This window comes from Sebastes umbrosus, chromosome 4 (genome assembly GCF_015220745.1).
Source record: "Sebastes umbrosus isolate fSebUmb1 chromosome 4, fSebUmb1.pri, whole genome shotgun sequence".
Taxonomy (NCBI): domain Eukaryota; kingdom Metazoa; phylum Chordata; class Actinopteri; order Perciformes; family Sebastidae; genus Sebastes; species Sebastes umbrosus.
This window is the reverse complement of record NC_051272.1, coordinates 20,405,214-20,420,063: the sequence shown is the minus strand read 5'-3', so window position 1 is coordinate 20,420,063 and position 14,850 is coordinate 20,405,214. Positions and strand designations below refer to the sequence as shown.

The following is a 14,850-nucleotide window of genomic DNA, read 5'->3' as shown; positions in this document are numbered from 1 at the left end:
CCGTTTCCCAGATCTGTCGACTAAATCAACTAATTGATTAGCCGACAAAATCATATGAGTGTTAGAATCTCTTTGGTCGGGTACAGCCCTAGTATTCAGTTTACAATGATATAATACAGAGAAAAAGCAGTAAATGCTCACATCGGGCATTTTTGCTTGAAGATATGACTGAAACAACGTGTGGATAATCAAGCTGCTTAATTCAACCTAATCGGTTGCAGCTCGAGAAAAGTTATTCACTCTTGGACAAATGTTGTCAGTATAAAAGCAGTAAATCTCTTTCAGACTGGCACAGTGGACAGGCTACAACCACATCTGAGGTTGTTCTGAATGGGTTAACACTCGTCACCATGTTCTGTAGCTTTGCGATCCGCATCATATCTCCTATAGGAAAGGGGTATCCCAGTTTCATTTTGCTTGACTTCCAACACATATTAAGTTGCCAGATAATAAATTGAAAGAATTCTTCTTTATAGATTGACGTTGGGAGAAAACCTCGACGCTGCCTTCGGCAATGTTCCATCCGGGATGAACACACTGAAAGCATTTATAACGAGATTTATGGCAACTAAGAGTTTCCATCCGTGGTTCCTTGCTCTTTTCAGCTGGAGCTGGGTTTCATTATGCTTCCTCTGGTGTCTTCGCAGTAGATAACCTAAGTTAGACATATTGTTGTCTATGACAAAGCGGATAACTTTCCCTCTTAGGAGAATGCAATTCGGAGTTTTTTTTTTTTCACTATGCAGCGTCTACAAATACATCTGTGACAACATCTGTGAAGGTGGGAGATTTTATCTTTGCACCTCTGCCGTCTGGGGAGGCGAGAGAAGCGGCAAGTTCAAAGTACAGCTCTGTGTGGAAACTGTGGGGCAAATAAAGCTGCTATTTACTGTCATAAGATAAAACAACTTGGTATGCCTTGGTAATTGTGAGCCTGTCACCTCCCCTGACTAACCTACTCCCCTGGATCTCAACAGATGTGTCTATCAGTGTGAGTCTACAGGGAAGCTTGAGGAAGTCATAAAGCTTCATCTGTGAGTCACATTTTTAGTTTGTTGTGAAAATCCCTTCGTGGTTACTTGGTAATGATTCCTATTGGATAAAATCCACTTAAGCTTTGCGAAGTAGGCCAGAAGTTTTAGGATTTGACAGGCACACTCTCCAATCTCTATTTCCAATTCTACTGTGTTCTGACCAGCAGAACTGACATGGGTCAAAAGTGCTCATGTGAGTTTTTTTTAATCACTTAAGGACGTGGCATCAGGGACTGCGTGTGTGTGTGTGGGAGTGTTGCAACACTTACGTAGAACAGCAATGAAGCTCTGGTTATCAAAGAGGACCCACAGGCCAAAACCCATGATCACTGCTCCGAAGATCTGCAGAGGAGAAACAGAAAAGAATCAGGAACCAAATCTCATGTGAGTAAAACACAGCATCTGTGCTGGTGTGTCTTAAAACAGAGAGGGCCTTATTTATACGTCCTCAGTCTGTCACATCTGGAATTAATCAGATCCCAACTCTTCACTCTGTCTCTCTTTCTGCTCGTCTCTTTCTCTCACAGCAATGTGCAGAGAGAAAGAGGATGTGGAGAGGATCAAGAGACCCACTTTGCTGGTTTTTCCTCACAATTAACAGCCAGCCAGCCACAAATCTACCAGTCACACTCAGTCACCCATATCCTATTCAGAACAGCAACAGTGTTAAGTAAGGATAAAGGGGTCAAGACAATCAGAAATGAGAACAATCATCACTTCTATACTGAAACACTTTGTCTCTGGCGTCTGAAAATAATCAGTTTTACCTTATATATCCTTGTAATGAGGAAATGAAGCTCAGAACTTCTATGTAATTAAGAGGGCCCTTGTTTAGAAGTTGTGGGGCACTGTAGTGGGGGCAAAATCCATAAATGAGAGGCTCTGTTGATTCACCAGCTCCCCTCCTCCTCCCAGACCCCACAGCAGTCATTAGAGTCCTGGTTAAGAGCTGTTCATTTCAAGATACTGTTGAGCTCCCGGCAGCCATCATTAGCCCACCACTTCCTGGCTTCCCCTAGCCTCCATTAGTCTAATCCGTCCACATGGACAAACACTGACACAAACACACACGCTTCCTATTAGACACTAGTTCACATCAAAAGGTCTGCGTCAGGTTTACAGCCGCAGTCTCATTGGAAAGGTCTGGACATCCTCGCAGAGTCAGTTTTAGGAGTCTGGGGTTTTATCAACCCCTGGACTTCACGTTGTGGCCGGTGTGAGAGAGGAGGAATCAAACAGAAACCATCTGCTGTTGTTTAGACCTGGCTGTGCTGAGGCGCTCTGTGAAGTCTCTCGCTCCAGGCAGAGCTGCAGCGACATTTCCCTATGCATCTCCACTAATCTCTGGTGCTATTTGAATAAGGACTCTTATTCAAATAAAAACTACTGCTGAAAGGCATCCCAATGCGTCACGAGTGCCTGATTCAGCTGAAGCAGCATACTGTACCTATCTTTCTATCTTAGGTAAATAAAGCTACTGACAAAGCGGAAGTCATGTGACATGATTCTGACGGCGCATGCTATGCATTGCATTGCAGTTATTGCAGCACTGCCACAAAGCAGTGATGAAGAAATGCGATTACTTACAAAGAAGAGGAGGTTGAAGAGGAATAGAAAGTACTTGGTGACTGTGATGCATCCTTTCCCCATGGCTGCGCTTCTGGAAGACAGAAATAAACAGAATTTATTGTTTAAATTAAACATCAGAGGGTAATATCGCAGTCAAGTGTGGGCGTGTGAGATAAAAAGAGAAGACAATCACAAGATGGAGAAAAGATACAACAACAAAACAAAGACGCCTTGCCTTGAGATAGCCTTGCATGCCACAAAAACAAGGACACAGGAAAATCTGCACAGTTGGGTTCCCGATTAAACACAGCTTTAATCTTCAAAGCAACAACTTCCAGCCTAATTCATTTTCAACAGCCACGTTTCTCCAGTCTTAAACAGCCCAGCTAGTTTTATAGGAAAACAATTGGCCCGTTGTCTTTGAAATACTGGGTTTTACGACAGCGTAGTATTGCTTTTGAAAGCAAATTTGTTAACGAATATATAGTTTAATTCTTGACAAACAAGAGGAACTACCCTGGTGAGACAGATTGGAGGAAAGACCACCACAAAGTGGCGAGCGGTGAAGTCATGATGACTGTGTGGAGACCATGACAGCATGTGGTTGGACATGCTATTGTCATCACAAGCAAAAGGGAACCAGGCCAATCTACGACTGTGTTTACTAGCAGTAACAAGCTTGGTTGAGAAACAGTGATTTATAATTGATTTCATGAACTATATCGAGCAAAATGTACAACAAGAGTAGCCTATAATAAAACCGTATCCAGCCATTTGAATAATAGGTCTGGCTGATGTCATACAACGACAACCAACAACACAGTAATGTTGTGAATCAGACTCTCAAAACAAGCTCAGAACTGTAGCTGTGTGACATTTTGAGTTTGAGCATGTTACACTGACGTCTGCATTGTTTTACTATCAGTCTACCTCTCACTCATCCCATGTATACAGCCTACACATACTGTATGACTGCATTCAGTGACTTTTCTGTGAGTAACATTTTCCTTTGAGGAAACACCTGTAGGCCAGACCAGCACCACACATACTGCACAGTATGAATCCCTCTTGCAACATGATTCAGCCTGGGCTCCGTGAGTCAAAGAAAATATTTACCACAACCAGCCCTTTTCCTTCGCTGGGAACACCGAAAATATAACCGGCCATTGTGGTTATTTGAGGAGTCTGAAAATATCCCAGAGAGACAACTCCCCGTGTATCAGATGACAAGCTGCTCTCTTCTCCCTGTCTCTTTTACATCAAAACTGTAGGTTCCTCCCAATGCCTGAGCCTATAATAGTGTGTTTTGGATTTTGGAAGCAAAAAACAATTACCTGATGTTAGTTGTGTATTATTTCTGAATATAAAAGGATACAGTTACTTAAAATCCTTTAGAAATGTCCCCATATTTTGCACTGTTTTGTTTTTGACTGAAAATATTACTTTCTTCTAATATGTTATGTTACCATATTATTATATTATTATAACATGTTAACGTAAATTTGTTGTAACGCCACTAATTTCTTAACACATTAACGCAACTTGCTATTTTTTGGTTGTAGTGGGCTCAGTTTTAAAGCTAGAGAGAAGCATCATATGAAACTAGAAAACCTAAGGAATTCATTGGTACCAACCCTGTCATACCAGCTTGTCGTGAAGGAGGCTAAATAATGCTCCAAACTGCGCTAAATTTTGGCCAGAAAAAACTGGCACGGACATTTTCACAGGGGTCCCTTGACCTCTGACCCATGAGTTTCCCCTTTACAGACATGCCCAGTTTGGGGCAAGTCATAGTCAAGTCAGCACACTGACACACTGACACACTGACACACTGACAGCTGTTGTTGCCTGTTGGGTTTGAGTTGGCCATGTTATGATTTGAGCATATTCAATATAATATATATTTATGCTAAATGCAGTACCTGTGAGGGTTTCTGGACTATATTTGTCATTGTTTTGTGTTGTTAATTGATTTCCAATAATAAATATATACATACATTTGTATAAAGCATATTTGCCCACTCCCATGTTGATAACAGTATTATATACTTGACAAATCTCCCTTTATGGTACATTTTGAACAGATAAAGAAAGTAATTAATTTGCGATTAATCGCGATTAACTATGGACAATCATGCGATTAATCGCAATTAAATATTTTAATCGATTGACAGCCTTAATTACCAGTTAAATTACTTTTGTGTTTCCTTTGAGCGTTTTAACTTTACTGACATCTCTCTGACTTTTACTGTATCTTCCCCTTCAATCGGTTAGTGGTGTTTCTATCTATGCATACAAGTGACAGGGGAAGCAATAGTATCCACACTGCCATCTCTCGCCTAATTTAAATATGAAATGGTATTTAACACCCATCTAAAAATGTTTCCATACTGTTTACTTCCTAATGTTTTTCTAAAACTACTGTGTTTATTTTATGTTTTATGTTTTTCCTTCTTACAAAATTCTTCATCTAATATAATCTTCCCAATTAGATTCATGGCTCAGCTGGTTGAATAAAACACTGAAAGTTAGGATTCACCAAGTAATACAATTTGAGCTGCTGAACCATCACAAGAGCACTAGTTATTTAGAGTAACCAAATACAAACATGGGCATGGCCAACACAATTCATGTTTACAAAACTAAACACAGCACAAATCCCAAAGCAGATACCCCTGCAAAGTAGATAATCCTTAAAGGAGATTGCTGGTCTTTATGTCTAGATGGTGAGCAGCAGTGCAGATTAAAAAAGGCTTAGTTATGACAACCATTGTTTGTTGACTGAGCCCCGTCCATCTGAAAACAATCCCCAACAATGCCTCAATGCTACTTAGTATATTTTTCAAACAACAAATTAAATAGGCTAACAGGACCAGCCCAATTCATTCTGAAGCAGCCAACTGAACATATTGAGGTTAGCAGCAAAGCCAAACCAAACCAAACCAAATCATAAATCAACTCTTTTGCAGAATGTCCATGCAAGCTCACACATTGAGCAGATCCTGCAAACAACTGTGAGCCCATTTTATAGGTTTATTTTTGCTGAGCCTACCTAGACAAACCCAATCACACTGGACTCCCTGAAAGTGAATGACAAATCTGTTCCAAGGTAAAAAAATAAGGACTGGAAAGTGCGATGGAAATTCAAAGGAGAGCCAAACAGCAATTCCAAGAAACAGCAGTATAACAGCTATTCATAATGAAAGACAATGTAGTTTCTTTGTCTGAAATGGGACAGCAGAAAAAGACTATTAAGCTCAAGTAGGGCATTCACGACTGCTGCATTTTAGTAGTCATCAATTACTCCCAAAAAGTAGTCGACTACTCGATTAATCACTGGAGATAGATATTATTCAAATCTCAAATACAACCAGTAAAGGGTTAACTAATGTAGGCGGGACCCACCTAGAGGTAGGTGAAATAGCACAGTCCTCGATTGGCTCTGAGAGGCTGTTTACCGATGAGCGGCGATCTGATTGAACTAAACCCCCAGCAGGCTTGTCTGAGCTGGAGAAATTGTTTGAGTGCAGTCAAAAAACGTATATTGCCAAGAAGTGAAAGTTAATATTTGGTTACATTGCAACATCAGCGCCCAGCAGCAAAGCTACGCTTACACCATTTTGGACTGAAATAAATACCTTAAGTTCTGTTTATTTAACATGGCATAATATAGAAAGTGATTAGTCAAACAAATTGTTCAACAACAACTTAAGTTATATCCACCTTTGGTCAGTGCCATACTGTCGATCATAGTCAAGCATTGGGATGTATAGCCATGTTTCTTTCTGCCTCTTGCTGCATGTCTGCTGCTTTAGTGCCCCAACAGTGTTAAATTCACGCATGACAACAAAAACTACCCCAGCTGCATATCTGCTGTGATGTAGATGTATTGCCACTGTTATATGACTGCACCGTGCTAAAACCACAGATGAACTATTAGTCTACAACGATGCACAGTGTCGACTAGTGGTTTTGATAGCTGACTATTGTGTGAAACTCCTAAAGCTCACACTTATGGTGCAAAAACCATGTGCAGAAAAGAAATGACTCTCTCTAAGAAAGCTGCAAATGAGTCACCTGAACTCTCCAAACTCTGTGACCTCTTACAGCCATTTTCCTCCATGTGGTTTGATCACCATCGAACAGTGTTTGGGGTGCACTAAATTGAAATTGGAGTTTATTAAAAAGCCAGCACACAAGCATGGGGTACAGAGATGATTATGAAGGCAGCATTAGTGGCAGATGGCATCGACTGTGTCAGTAATGGACCCAGCATGGATCAACTACATCCCTGTTGTACACAAAAAGCAAGGCGATGTGCCAACCTCCATCTACCTTCTCCTCCTATTATATTCATATATGACCCATTTACACATCTGTGAGGCCAACATCACGCTGGCATGAACTTGCCTGCTGCTAAAGCCCTTAATACCATGCCAGAATCCTGCTTCAACATGTGCAACCAGGTTGTTTGTCCCTCTGTACAGACAGGATGTTGCTCATTATCTCAGTGGCATTTTGGTGACTTAACTGATTTTTTTTTAATGTTTGAGTAAGAGGAAACAGCTTCAGCACATATATATTTCTAGAGGCAGTTACTGGTGCAAGTTAAGTTTTGTGTGTAATATTGCAGCTTGCGAGGGTGAAGACTAGGCCTGCTAGTAATGATCATTTTTACTATCAAAATATTGTTTATGTCTGTAAAGGTTTTCATTCATCTGGGTCATGTAGTCTAGACTATGTTTCATCAGTTGAGTTGCTTCATCGGTTGATAAGCCTTAACAAATTCTGTGGGATGGAGGGGATTTCCTATTTAGTATCGATGGGACTCATGACATAAAGGGGTGAAATCCCCCACAGCGGTTCAGTGCCAGGTACCGTCCCACCATCCAGTGGAAACGATGAAGCATCTCTGGCGACAAGATCAAACAGAGCTTAGAGTATTTTATGATATAAAACAGAAAGAAGAAAAGGATGTGGTTTGGTGAAAAACAGTGTTTCTGTCACAACCAGCTTCAAAAGTGTTGCCAATACAACTTTATTAACCTCCTAAAGCCCAATAAAGCAGCTGCAATGGAACCAGAAATATGAGGCTTCAGCCTGAGGCTGCGGTGTCCTACACAGCATCAAACAACTCACCTCTGCTCCACTGTGGCTTTTCAAGATACATCATGTGGGTATATGAGCTGTAAAAGACTTTAAAGTGGTATACTGTAGTTTGTAAACATGACACACAGCAGCCAAATACATGGCTAGCTGAATGTTGATGGTGGCCAAATCCCAAAAGCAAACTAATTTCAAATTCTGTCACTGAATAATGATGAATCCACTTTTAATTTCTGCAGTAAAACTAAATGAAACTTAAGTTGTTGTGAGAGCAGACAGTAACTTGGAGTTGAGAATGAATTTTGCTTGCTCCACTACAGTAGGTGTGCCTGCTCAGATACGAATTTCTGCTTGCAAAAACCACAATATTGCTAAAAAGCTTGCACCTAATGCAAGAGGGCTGCAAGAGCACTGTTGCAACTGGATGTTGCCTCGCATAAGGCATCTTACTCAATGCTTCTCTTCAGTTTTGCCAAATAAATGCCTCCGTACTGCTCACAAACTTTTTCCTGCTAAGACTTCTTATACACATACAAATCCTAACAAAAACAAGTTTGTGTCCCTATCCTCTCTGACAGCTTTGTAAAATAATGCAGAAAACTAATGTCACAGAATAGTTGTACATTTCTTGTGCATCAAACCTCATCCAACATAGGGGGTTTAGGGCTTATTTTCACGCGGTTTTAGCATACAATATTTTTACAATACACTTTATCAAAGGTGATGGCTCCATCACATAGGGACAAAAATGTCTATCAAAGTTGAGACACCTGACCCTGTGATGAGGAGTTATCCTGACCCACTGTGCAGTCTCTAAGTGGGATAAGACTTTTCACTATTTCCCCTTACAAAAAAAGCAGTATACTTCAAGTTTATTTTAATGAAGTACACTTAAGTAAAGTTCAAGTATATATTTCCCAAGTATACTTTATGTAGTAAGTATACTAATATCAATGTACTAGTAGTATACTTATAGGCGTACAGCTTCAATACTTCTTGGTTTTAAATTGGCCCACTTTTTAGTTTATAAAAGTATACTTTAAGTGTAAGTATTGTACTGCGTTTACTAGTTTTATACTGGTAGCACACTTTTTAGTGTGAAAGTGCACTTTAAAGTATACTCTCAGTAAACTACTAGTTTAATAGTTTTTATAGTGCAAGTATGCTTGTATATACTTGTAGCCCACTGTATAGTTTTTAGTAGTGCACTTTAAAGTAGCCTATATTCAGTAAACTACTAGTTTAATAGTTTTTATACTACAAGTATACTAACTTATAATTTTCTTAGTATCAATATATTAAGTACAAGTATAAGACAAGGATACTTAGACTTTTCTGTATACTTGTCAGTATGAGCCAAGTAGTATACTTTTGTTAAGTATCTCTGATAAGTACATAAAAAGTAAACTTAAAGTATACTCTCTTTTTTTAAGTTTAAAAGAAGAATACTATATACTTGTAGCCAACTGTATAGTTTATGAAAGTGCACTTCAAAGTAGCCTATATTCAGGAAACTACTAGTTTAATAGTTTTTATACAAGTATACTAACTTATAATTTTCTTAGTATCAATATATTAAGTACAAGTATACTTATACTTTTCTGTATACTTGTCAGCATGAGCCAAGTAGTATACTTTTGTTAAGTATCTCTATGATAAGAACATACAAAGTAAACTTAAAGTATACTCTCTTAGAGAAGTATACAAATAGCACACTTGAATAAACTTATTTCTGGTAAGTGTCCCCGTGAGGGAGGTCCTTCACCTTTGGGACCACTTGACCACCTGCTTTAACGTCAGCGGTTTACTTATGAGATTCTTTAAAGACCAACACACAGCATAGAAATAACTCAAAACTCAGAATATTAATACCTCACAACATATTTGAGCCGTTACACCGGTGTTCACAGATTGTAAATGACGTTAACTGCATACACATTCAAAAACGTTGAGACGTGACCGTGGCAGCGGCAGGTTGCTACAGTAACATACACATACATACTTTTATAAATTAGTCCTTCTTTCACAGACCTCAAATGTAACACTTTTACAAGTAGAACTGAGCGCGCCATTTTGTTTATTTATTAAAGGGAAACTTTAACTTTATAGAATGTTATTAAATGTAACCAAATCAGTTCGGTGGACTTTTAACCAACGTTCTAGAACGTTAGCGTAACTTTGACGTTAACGTCAACAGTAAACTAACGTCTCTTCATTCAGCCATCACTGTTAAAGCAAACTGCCGTTAACATGTTAGTTATCTTTCTGTTAGTTTAGTAACTTAAGACACTTTTCACAAGTTTTCTAAAGGCAAAAGGAGACGGCGGCTAACTGACTAACAACGATTCGCGTGCTCTTTTATCACTTAAACTAACCTAACGTTACATACGCAACGTTAAACATGAATAACGTAAAACACTTACGTTGACTTGTTCTCCTGTAGGTGGTAACAGTTGTTCTGATGGGTCGACCGTCTTCTGTCCTGCTCGCTGGGGGACTGAACTGTCTCTGGTGAGAAACAACACTACTGTGTGTGTGTGTGTGTGGGAAAGTGTTCACACCCCTACGTAGAGACAGACAGACGTGGTTATTAACCCTCTCCTGCCCGGCCAAGACAAACTACACTGCACCGGACGGTTTTAAAGGTCACACAGGTGCATTTTCTTATAACTGACTGAGTGCAACAATTTGCAGACAAGCTTTTACAAAATTATTATTATTATCATCATATATACATATATTTTTGGTTTTTGGTTCCATGTAGATCTTCATATTCACTCAGACATATGCAACATCCCTTTTTCTTTGTCCCAAGAATTTTCAAAGAAGTTGGACACAGGTCTTTCCAATACAAAGCTCCATCAGACTGGAATAATCTTCCTCTTTTTCTGAGATGTATTACCTCTTTCCGTTGCTTCAGGACATCTGTATCTTCTCATCTTAAAACAACCTGTTCATGTTTTTAATTTGTGTGTACTTATGATCCTCAGTTTATTTGTGCTACATACAAACTGAAGACAAACTGTTGCAATTGTTCTTTCTGCTGATGTAATTGATTTAAATGTGGTCATTGTATCAAATGTTTCTTGTATAACAGCAGAGGGCTGGGGGTCTGGGTGGGAGATGGTGAGCAAGCTGTATCTGTGTATTTGCAGTGTATGTTTGTTATGCTGTTTTGTCTGTATGCGTTTTTGTATTTGTGTCAATAGGACCCCCTCCAAAATGAGATGCTACATCTCAAGGGGCTATCATATCCTTTCAATAAATTCAATATCAGTGGTGGAAAGTAACTAAGTACATTTACTCAAGTACAATTTGAGGTACTTCCATGATAATTGCCATTTACTCCATTACATTTCAGAGGAATTATGTTGTAGGGAATTGTTTTGTTAATCCCTTTTTAATTTGATCTATTTATTGTTGGATTCACAAGCTACCTAGCAGATAAAGTATATAAAGTAGTTCAAATTAGCCCCACCATAACCAGCTTCAACATTAAAATGATGTACACATTAATGCATCTATAGTTAGAATCCATTATTATATACAGACACATAGACGTGTTTTTTTTCTTCTTATTTTATTGTTGATCATTGGTGCTTTTTATATATAATATTTATATATACACCTATCTTGTCACTACTAGTGTACATAACAGTTCTGTCTATTCCTTATCATAGCTATTATTTCTATTTCTGTGTAGTACATTTAGAGAGACGCATAAAACTGGAGTTAAATACCTTGTATGTATATACTTGGCAAATAAAGATGATTCTGATTCTGATTTTACTTTTAGCCCTTTAAGTATATTTTGATGCCAGTACTTTTGTACTTTTCCTTTAATTTAATGATCACATAAAGACAATTTGGGGTATGTTGAGAAAGCGTTTTGTAATTGTGAGAACATAAAGCTTTTTAGACCACAAAATAAATATTCTTTGCTCATGAGAAAACACAACATCATGAAAATATTTACATCTATTGGCTGTCCAGACCCATCTACCGAAACATAATGCAAATTATACCAGATGATGATAAACTGGTTTTACATGTATGTTGATAATAAGCTGCTGCAGGTAAAACACAACAAAACTGTTTTAGACTGCCTTTTAAATGATCCATTGTAAGCCATTCTAAATTACTGTTTACCACCATGCCTAGAAATAAACTGCTACTCAATATATTAAATGGAAAGTATGGAGAAAATGCACACACAGGGACACATGGGAGCTTTTTGCCTATAAACAACCCATAACCACACACACACGCACACACATTTCCTTTGCCACACAATCCCCCCCTTTCACCATTTGCCCAGTGTAAAGGAGAGAGAGCTCTGGGGAGGAGGTTTAGGCAGGTTAGGGCTACACCAGGTAGATATATTTACCTTCACAGACAAGATCGTTATGCAAACCAGAAGATAATCATGTCATGACATGTTTAACCTTCCTAACAGAAAACAAAGGGTGAGGTTACATAATGGCTGTCTAGTTTTCTTTGTTGAGACATGTTAGTTGTTGGTTCTGTTTTGTGGTTTGTCGTGTCTTCCCCTTCAAGGTTACTGCAGGTAGTTGGAAGTTACAGTATCTGTTCGAGGCTGCCGGCTATCAAATTAGTGAGTGTATGTACAGTATGTCTGCGGCTATAAATTAAATTCTGCACCCTTGCTCCTGGGCATCATACTCAGGGAGAACGTGAGTGGAATTACACTGGATGTTTTGATTGAGTGGAAAGCTTTTCTGAACCTCATGATTCCCAATAGGTATTTCGGTATGTTTGAAGTGGTTACCTTTACTTTAAAATGAGAGGAATACATTGTCATAGAAACTGATTTTTCACACTATTTTCTGACATTTTATAGACCAAGCAACTGATTAATGGAGGAAATAATCTGCATATTATTGGATAATAATAGCAGTTTGTCGCAGCCCTATATATTTCTATCAGTAAAGACAAGGAACAAAGATGACTACATCACTTTTGAAGTCTTCAAAATAAACAGTAGTGTCCTTTATTTCAAACTAAATAGTGGAAATCCATAACAATTCATTTCTGAGGTACAATATAGCACATATATACATAAAAACACAATGCTACAACTGGAAACGGTTCGACCTGGTATGCTATTCACAAAAATACAATATATGTTGGATCTACATGAGTGGGAATGAATAGCTCAACCTAACCATTCCTTTAAAACATCAAGGACTCAACTTAGCACTTTAATATTTGGGCTAATTTACGTCAGTGAAGCAGGAGGATGAAAGAGACATTTCTTTGCCTCCCTTATTCTGCCCCTCCCCTCCAGAAACTGCCCATCTCTCCTAAAATAACCTGCTGCACAGACCTTTGAACATTTCACAGGACTGATGATTTGAGGCCTGTAGTATCGACGGAAATGGAACGACATTTTTCCTGAACTCCATAATTACCATGCTAGTCGGGACAGAGCAGTAGGCTGGGGCGCACAATGTCACTCGGGAGAGCTGCATCTAATTAAACACTGGAAAAAAAAGTATAATTACAACTTTTCAGGAGTACGAGAGACCTCACCCATGTTTCATGTTCTCCCTATCTGAACTGAAAGCTCACCCAAGTAACAAGCACATCTGCCTGCAGCGCTGGACTCGCAACTGCAAACCCACAATCACGCCGACCTCAGGACCACTCCCTTCTGGGGCAGGACTCAACGTGGTCATTTGCAACAATATGGACCACCTTTGGAGGAGACCGACAGTATGTTTCTTGTTCGACTCAAAATAAATTGTCAAAATGAGTCTTTTACTATTTTTAGAGTCTCTTTTTGACTGGCCTTTTTGAGTTGCAGAGATCAGAGTTGACGAATTATTGGCACGGCTCTAAAACACTGAGCTGGGATGTCGCGTACCTGAGGGCGTGCCAAGTAGTGGGAGGTATAAAAAGTACTGAACGTATCGACTGGGTGAAAACTGTCAAGCGTTGAGTTATATCTGTTTTAAAGAGGACCTATTGTGCTTATTTTCACTTGATCAAATAGAACATGTTTACATGCTTTTATATTCAAAAAACGATTAATTTTTCTCATAATGGCTTTGTCGGAAACGCTTTGTGTGAGCTCCGCTGTTTGAGGGTATGTCAAACTAGCTGATAGGCAGGTAGACGTCAGACTGGCACATACGGGTACTTCGCAAGAAGGCCGCGTCCCCTTTTTGGAGATAGAAAACCGAAGATCCCATAGACTTCAATGCCATTTGACGTATGTTTGGATTGTAATTTTGACAAATTCGTATGCATTCATCTCTTGTTAAACAAATGTTTGATTTATACACATGTCTAATAATTATTTTGTGACCTTGCCTGAACTGTTTGATCTATAGGCTGAGATTTAGTTGGAGACGACAGTCTGATGCTGCTATAACGTTAATGTATGACTGTATTATTGCAGCAGCCTCCCACTCAAGCTAACGTTAGCTATCCATGCTGGTCACTGTCACCAGCATCATTTATTGATTTACAACACTGACAGTGACAGTGACAGTATTGTATGTGCCTCAGATCTCAGTATGAAAGCCTTGGTTACCCCGCTGCGCAACAGCTTTTCTCCTGTGACAGCAGTTACGCTGTTACCGTCTATGAGGGACACAGGATTATTTTCCCCCAAAAAGGGGCATGGTCACACGAGCCAACACCGGATGGCGTATTGCCGGTCTGATGTATTATGCAAATGTGTTACTTGGTGACATCACCACGTTACGGAAGAAAAGGTGGGACTTCAAGCAAGGCGTTTCAGGCAGTTCAGGAGCAGTATTTCAGTGGGGGAGAGTAACTCCCTTTGGCGTGGGCTTTGTAACTTTGCACACCTTTTACATACACAAAAAACTATATAACACACTAGAGGAAAGGGAAAAAGCCCAAAGGCATAATAGGTCCTCTTTAAAGCACATTTAGTTTAACTGCCTTATAAATTAAAAGTTCCATTTTAGTCTTTTTTTGCCATATTTAGCTAATGCATCCATCTTTATTTATCAGCTTTGCGTTCTAGTTGGTGGCAGCTTGCTACACAATTTGAGCTGTTTCTTTTGGTGGTTTATATTGCATGCATGACGTCAAAAACACAAATGCCACTTAAATAGGCACAAAATAAGACACACCGAGAGAAAGA

At 39.1% G+C, this 14,850-nt stretch overlaps 1 protein-coding gene across 1 annotated transcript in view; it reads right to left on the bottom strand.

Moving 5' to 3' along the window:
* The window catches only part of cd82b (CD82 molecule b), a 28,618-nt gene extending 18,341 nt beyond the window's left edge, over positions 1 to 10,277 (bottom strand). Inside the window, exons 1-3 of the mRNA XM_037767512.1 lie at positions 10,133 to 10,277; positions 2,622 to 2,694; positions 1,304 to 1,376 (exon numbers count right to left, since the gene is read on the bottom strand). Coding sequence (XP_037623440.1) covers positions 1,304 to 1,376; positions 2,622 to 2,684 — 136 coding nt within the window. The 5' untranslated portion in view covers positions 2,685 to 2,694; positions 10,133 to 10,277. The remainder of the gene's footprint in view (positions 1 to 1,303; positions 1,377 to 2,621; positions 2,695 to 10,132) is intronic.
* Between the last annotated feature and the right edge of the window lie 4,573 nt (positions 10,278 to 14,850).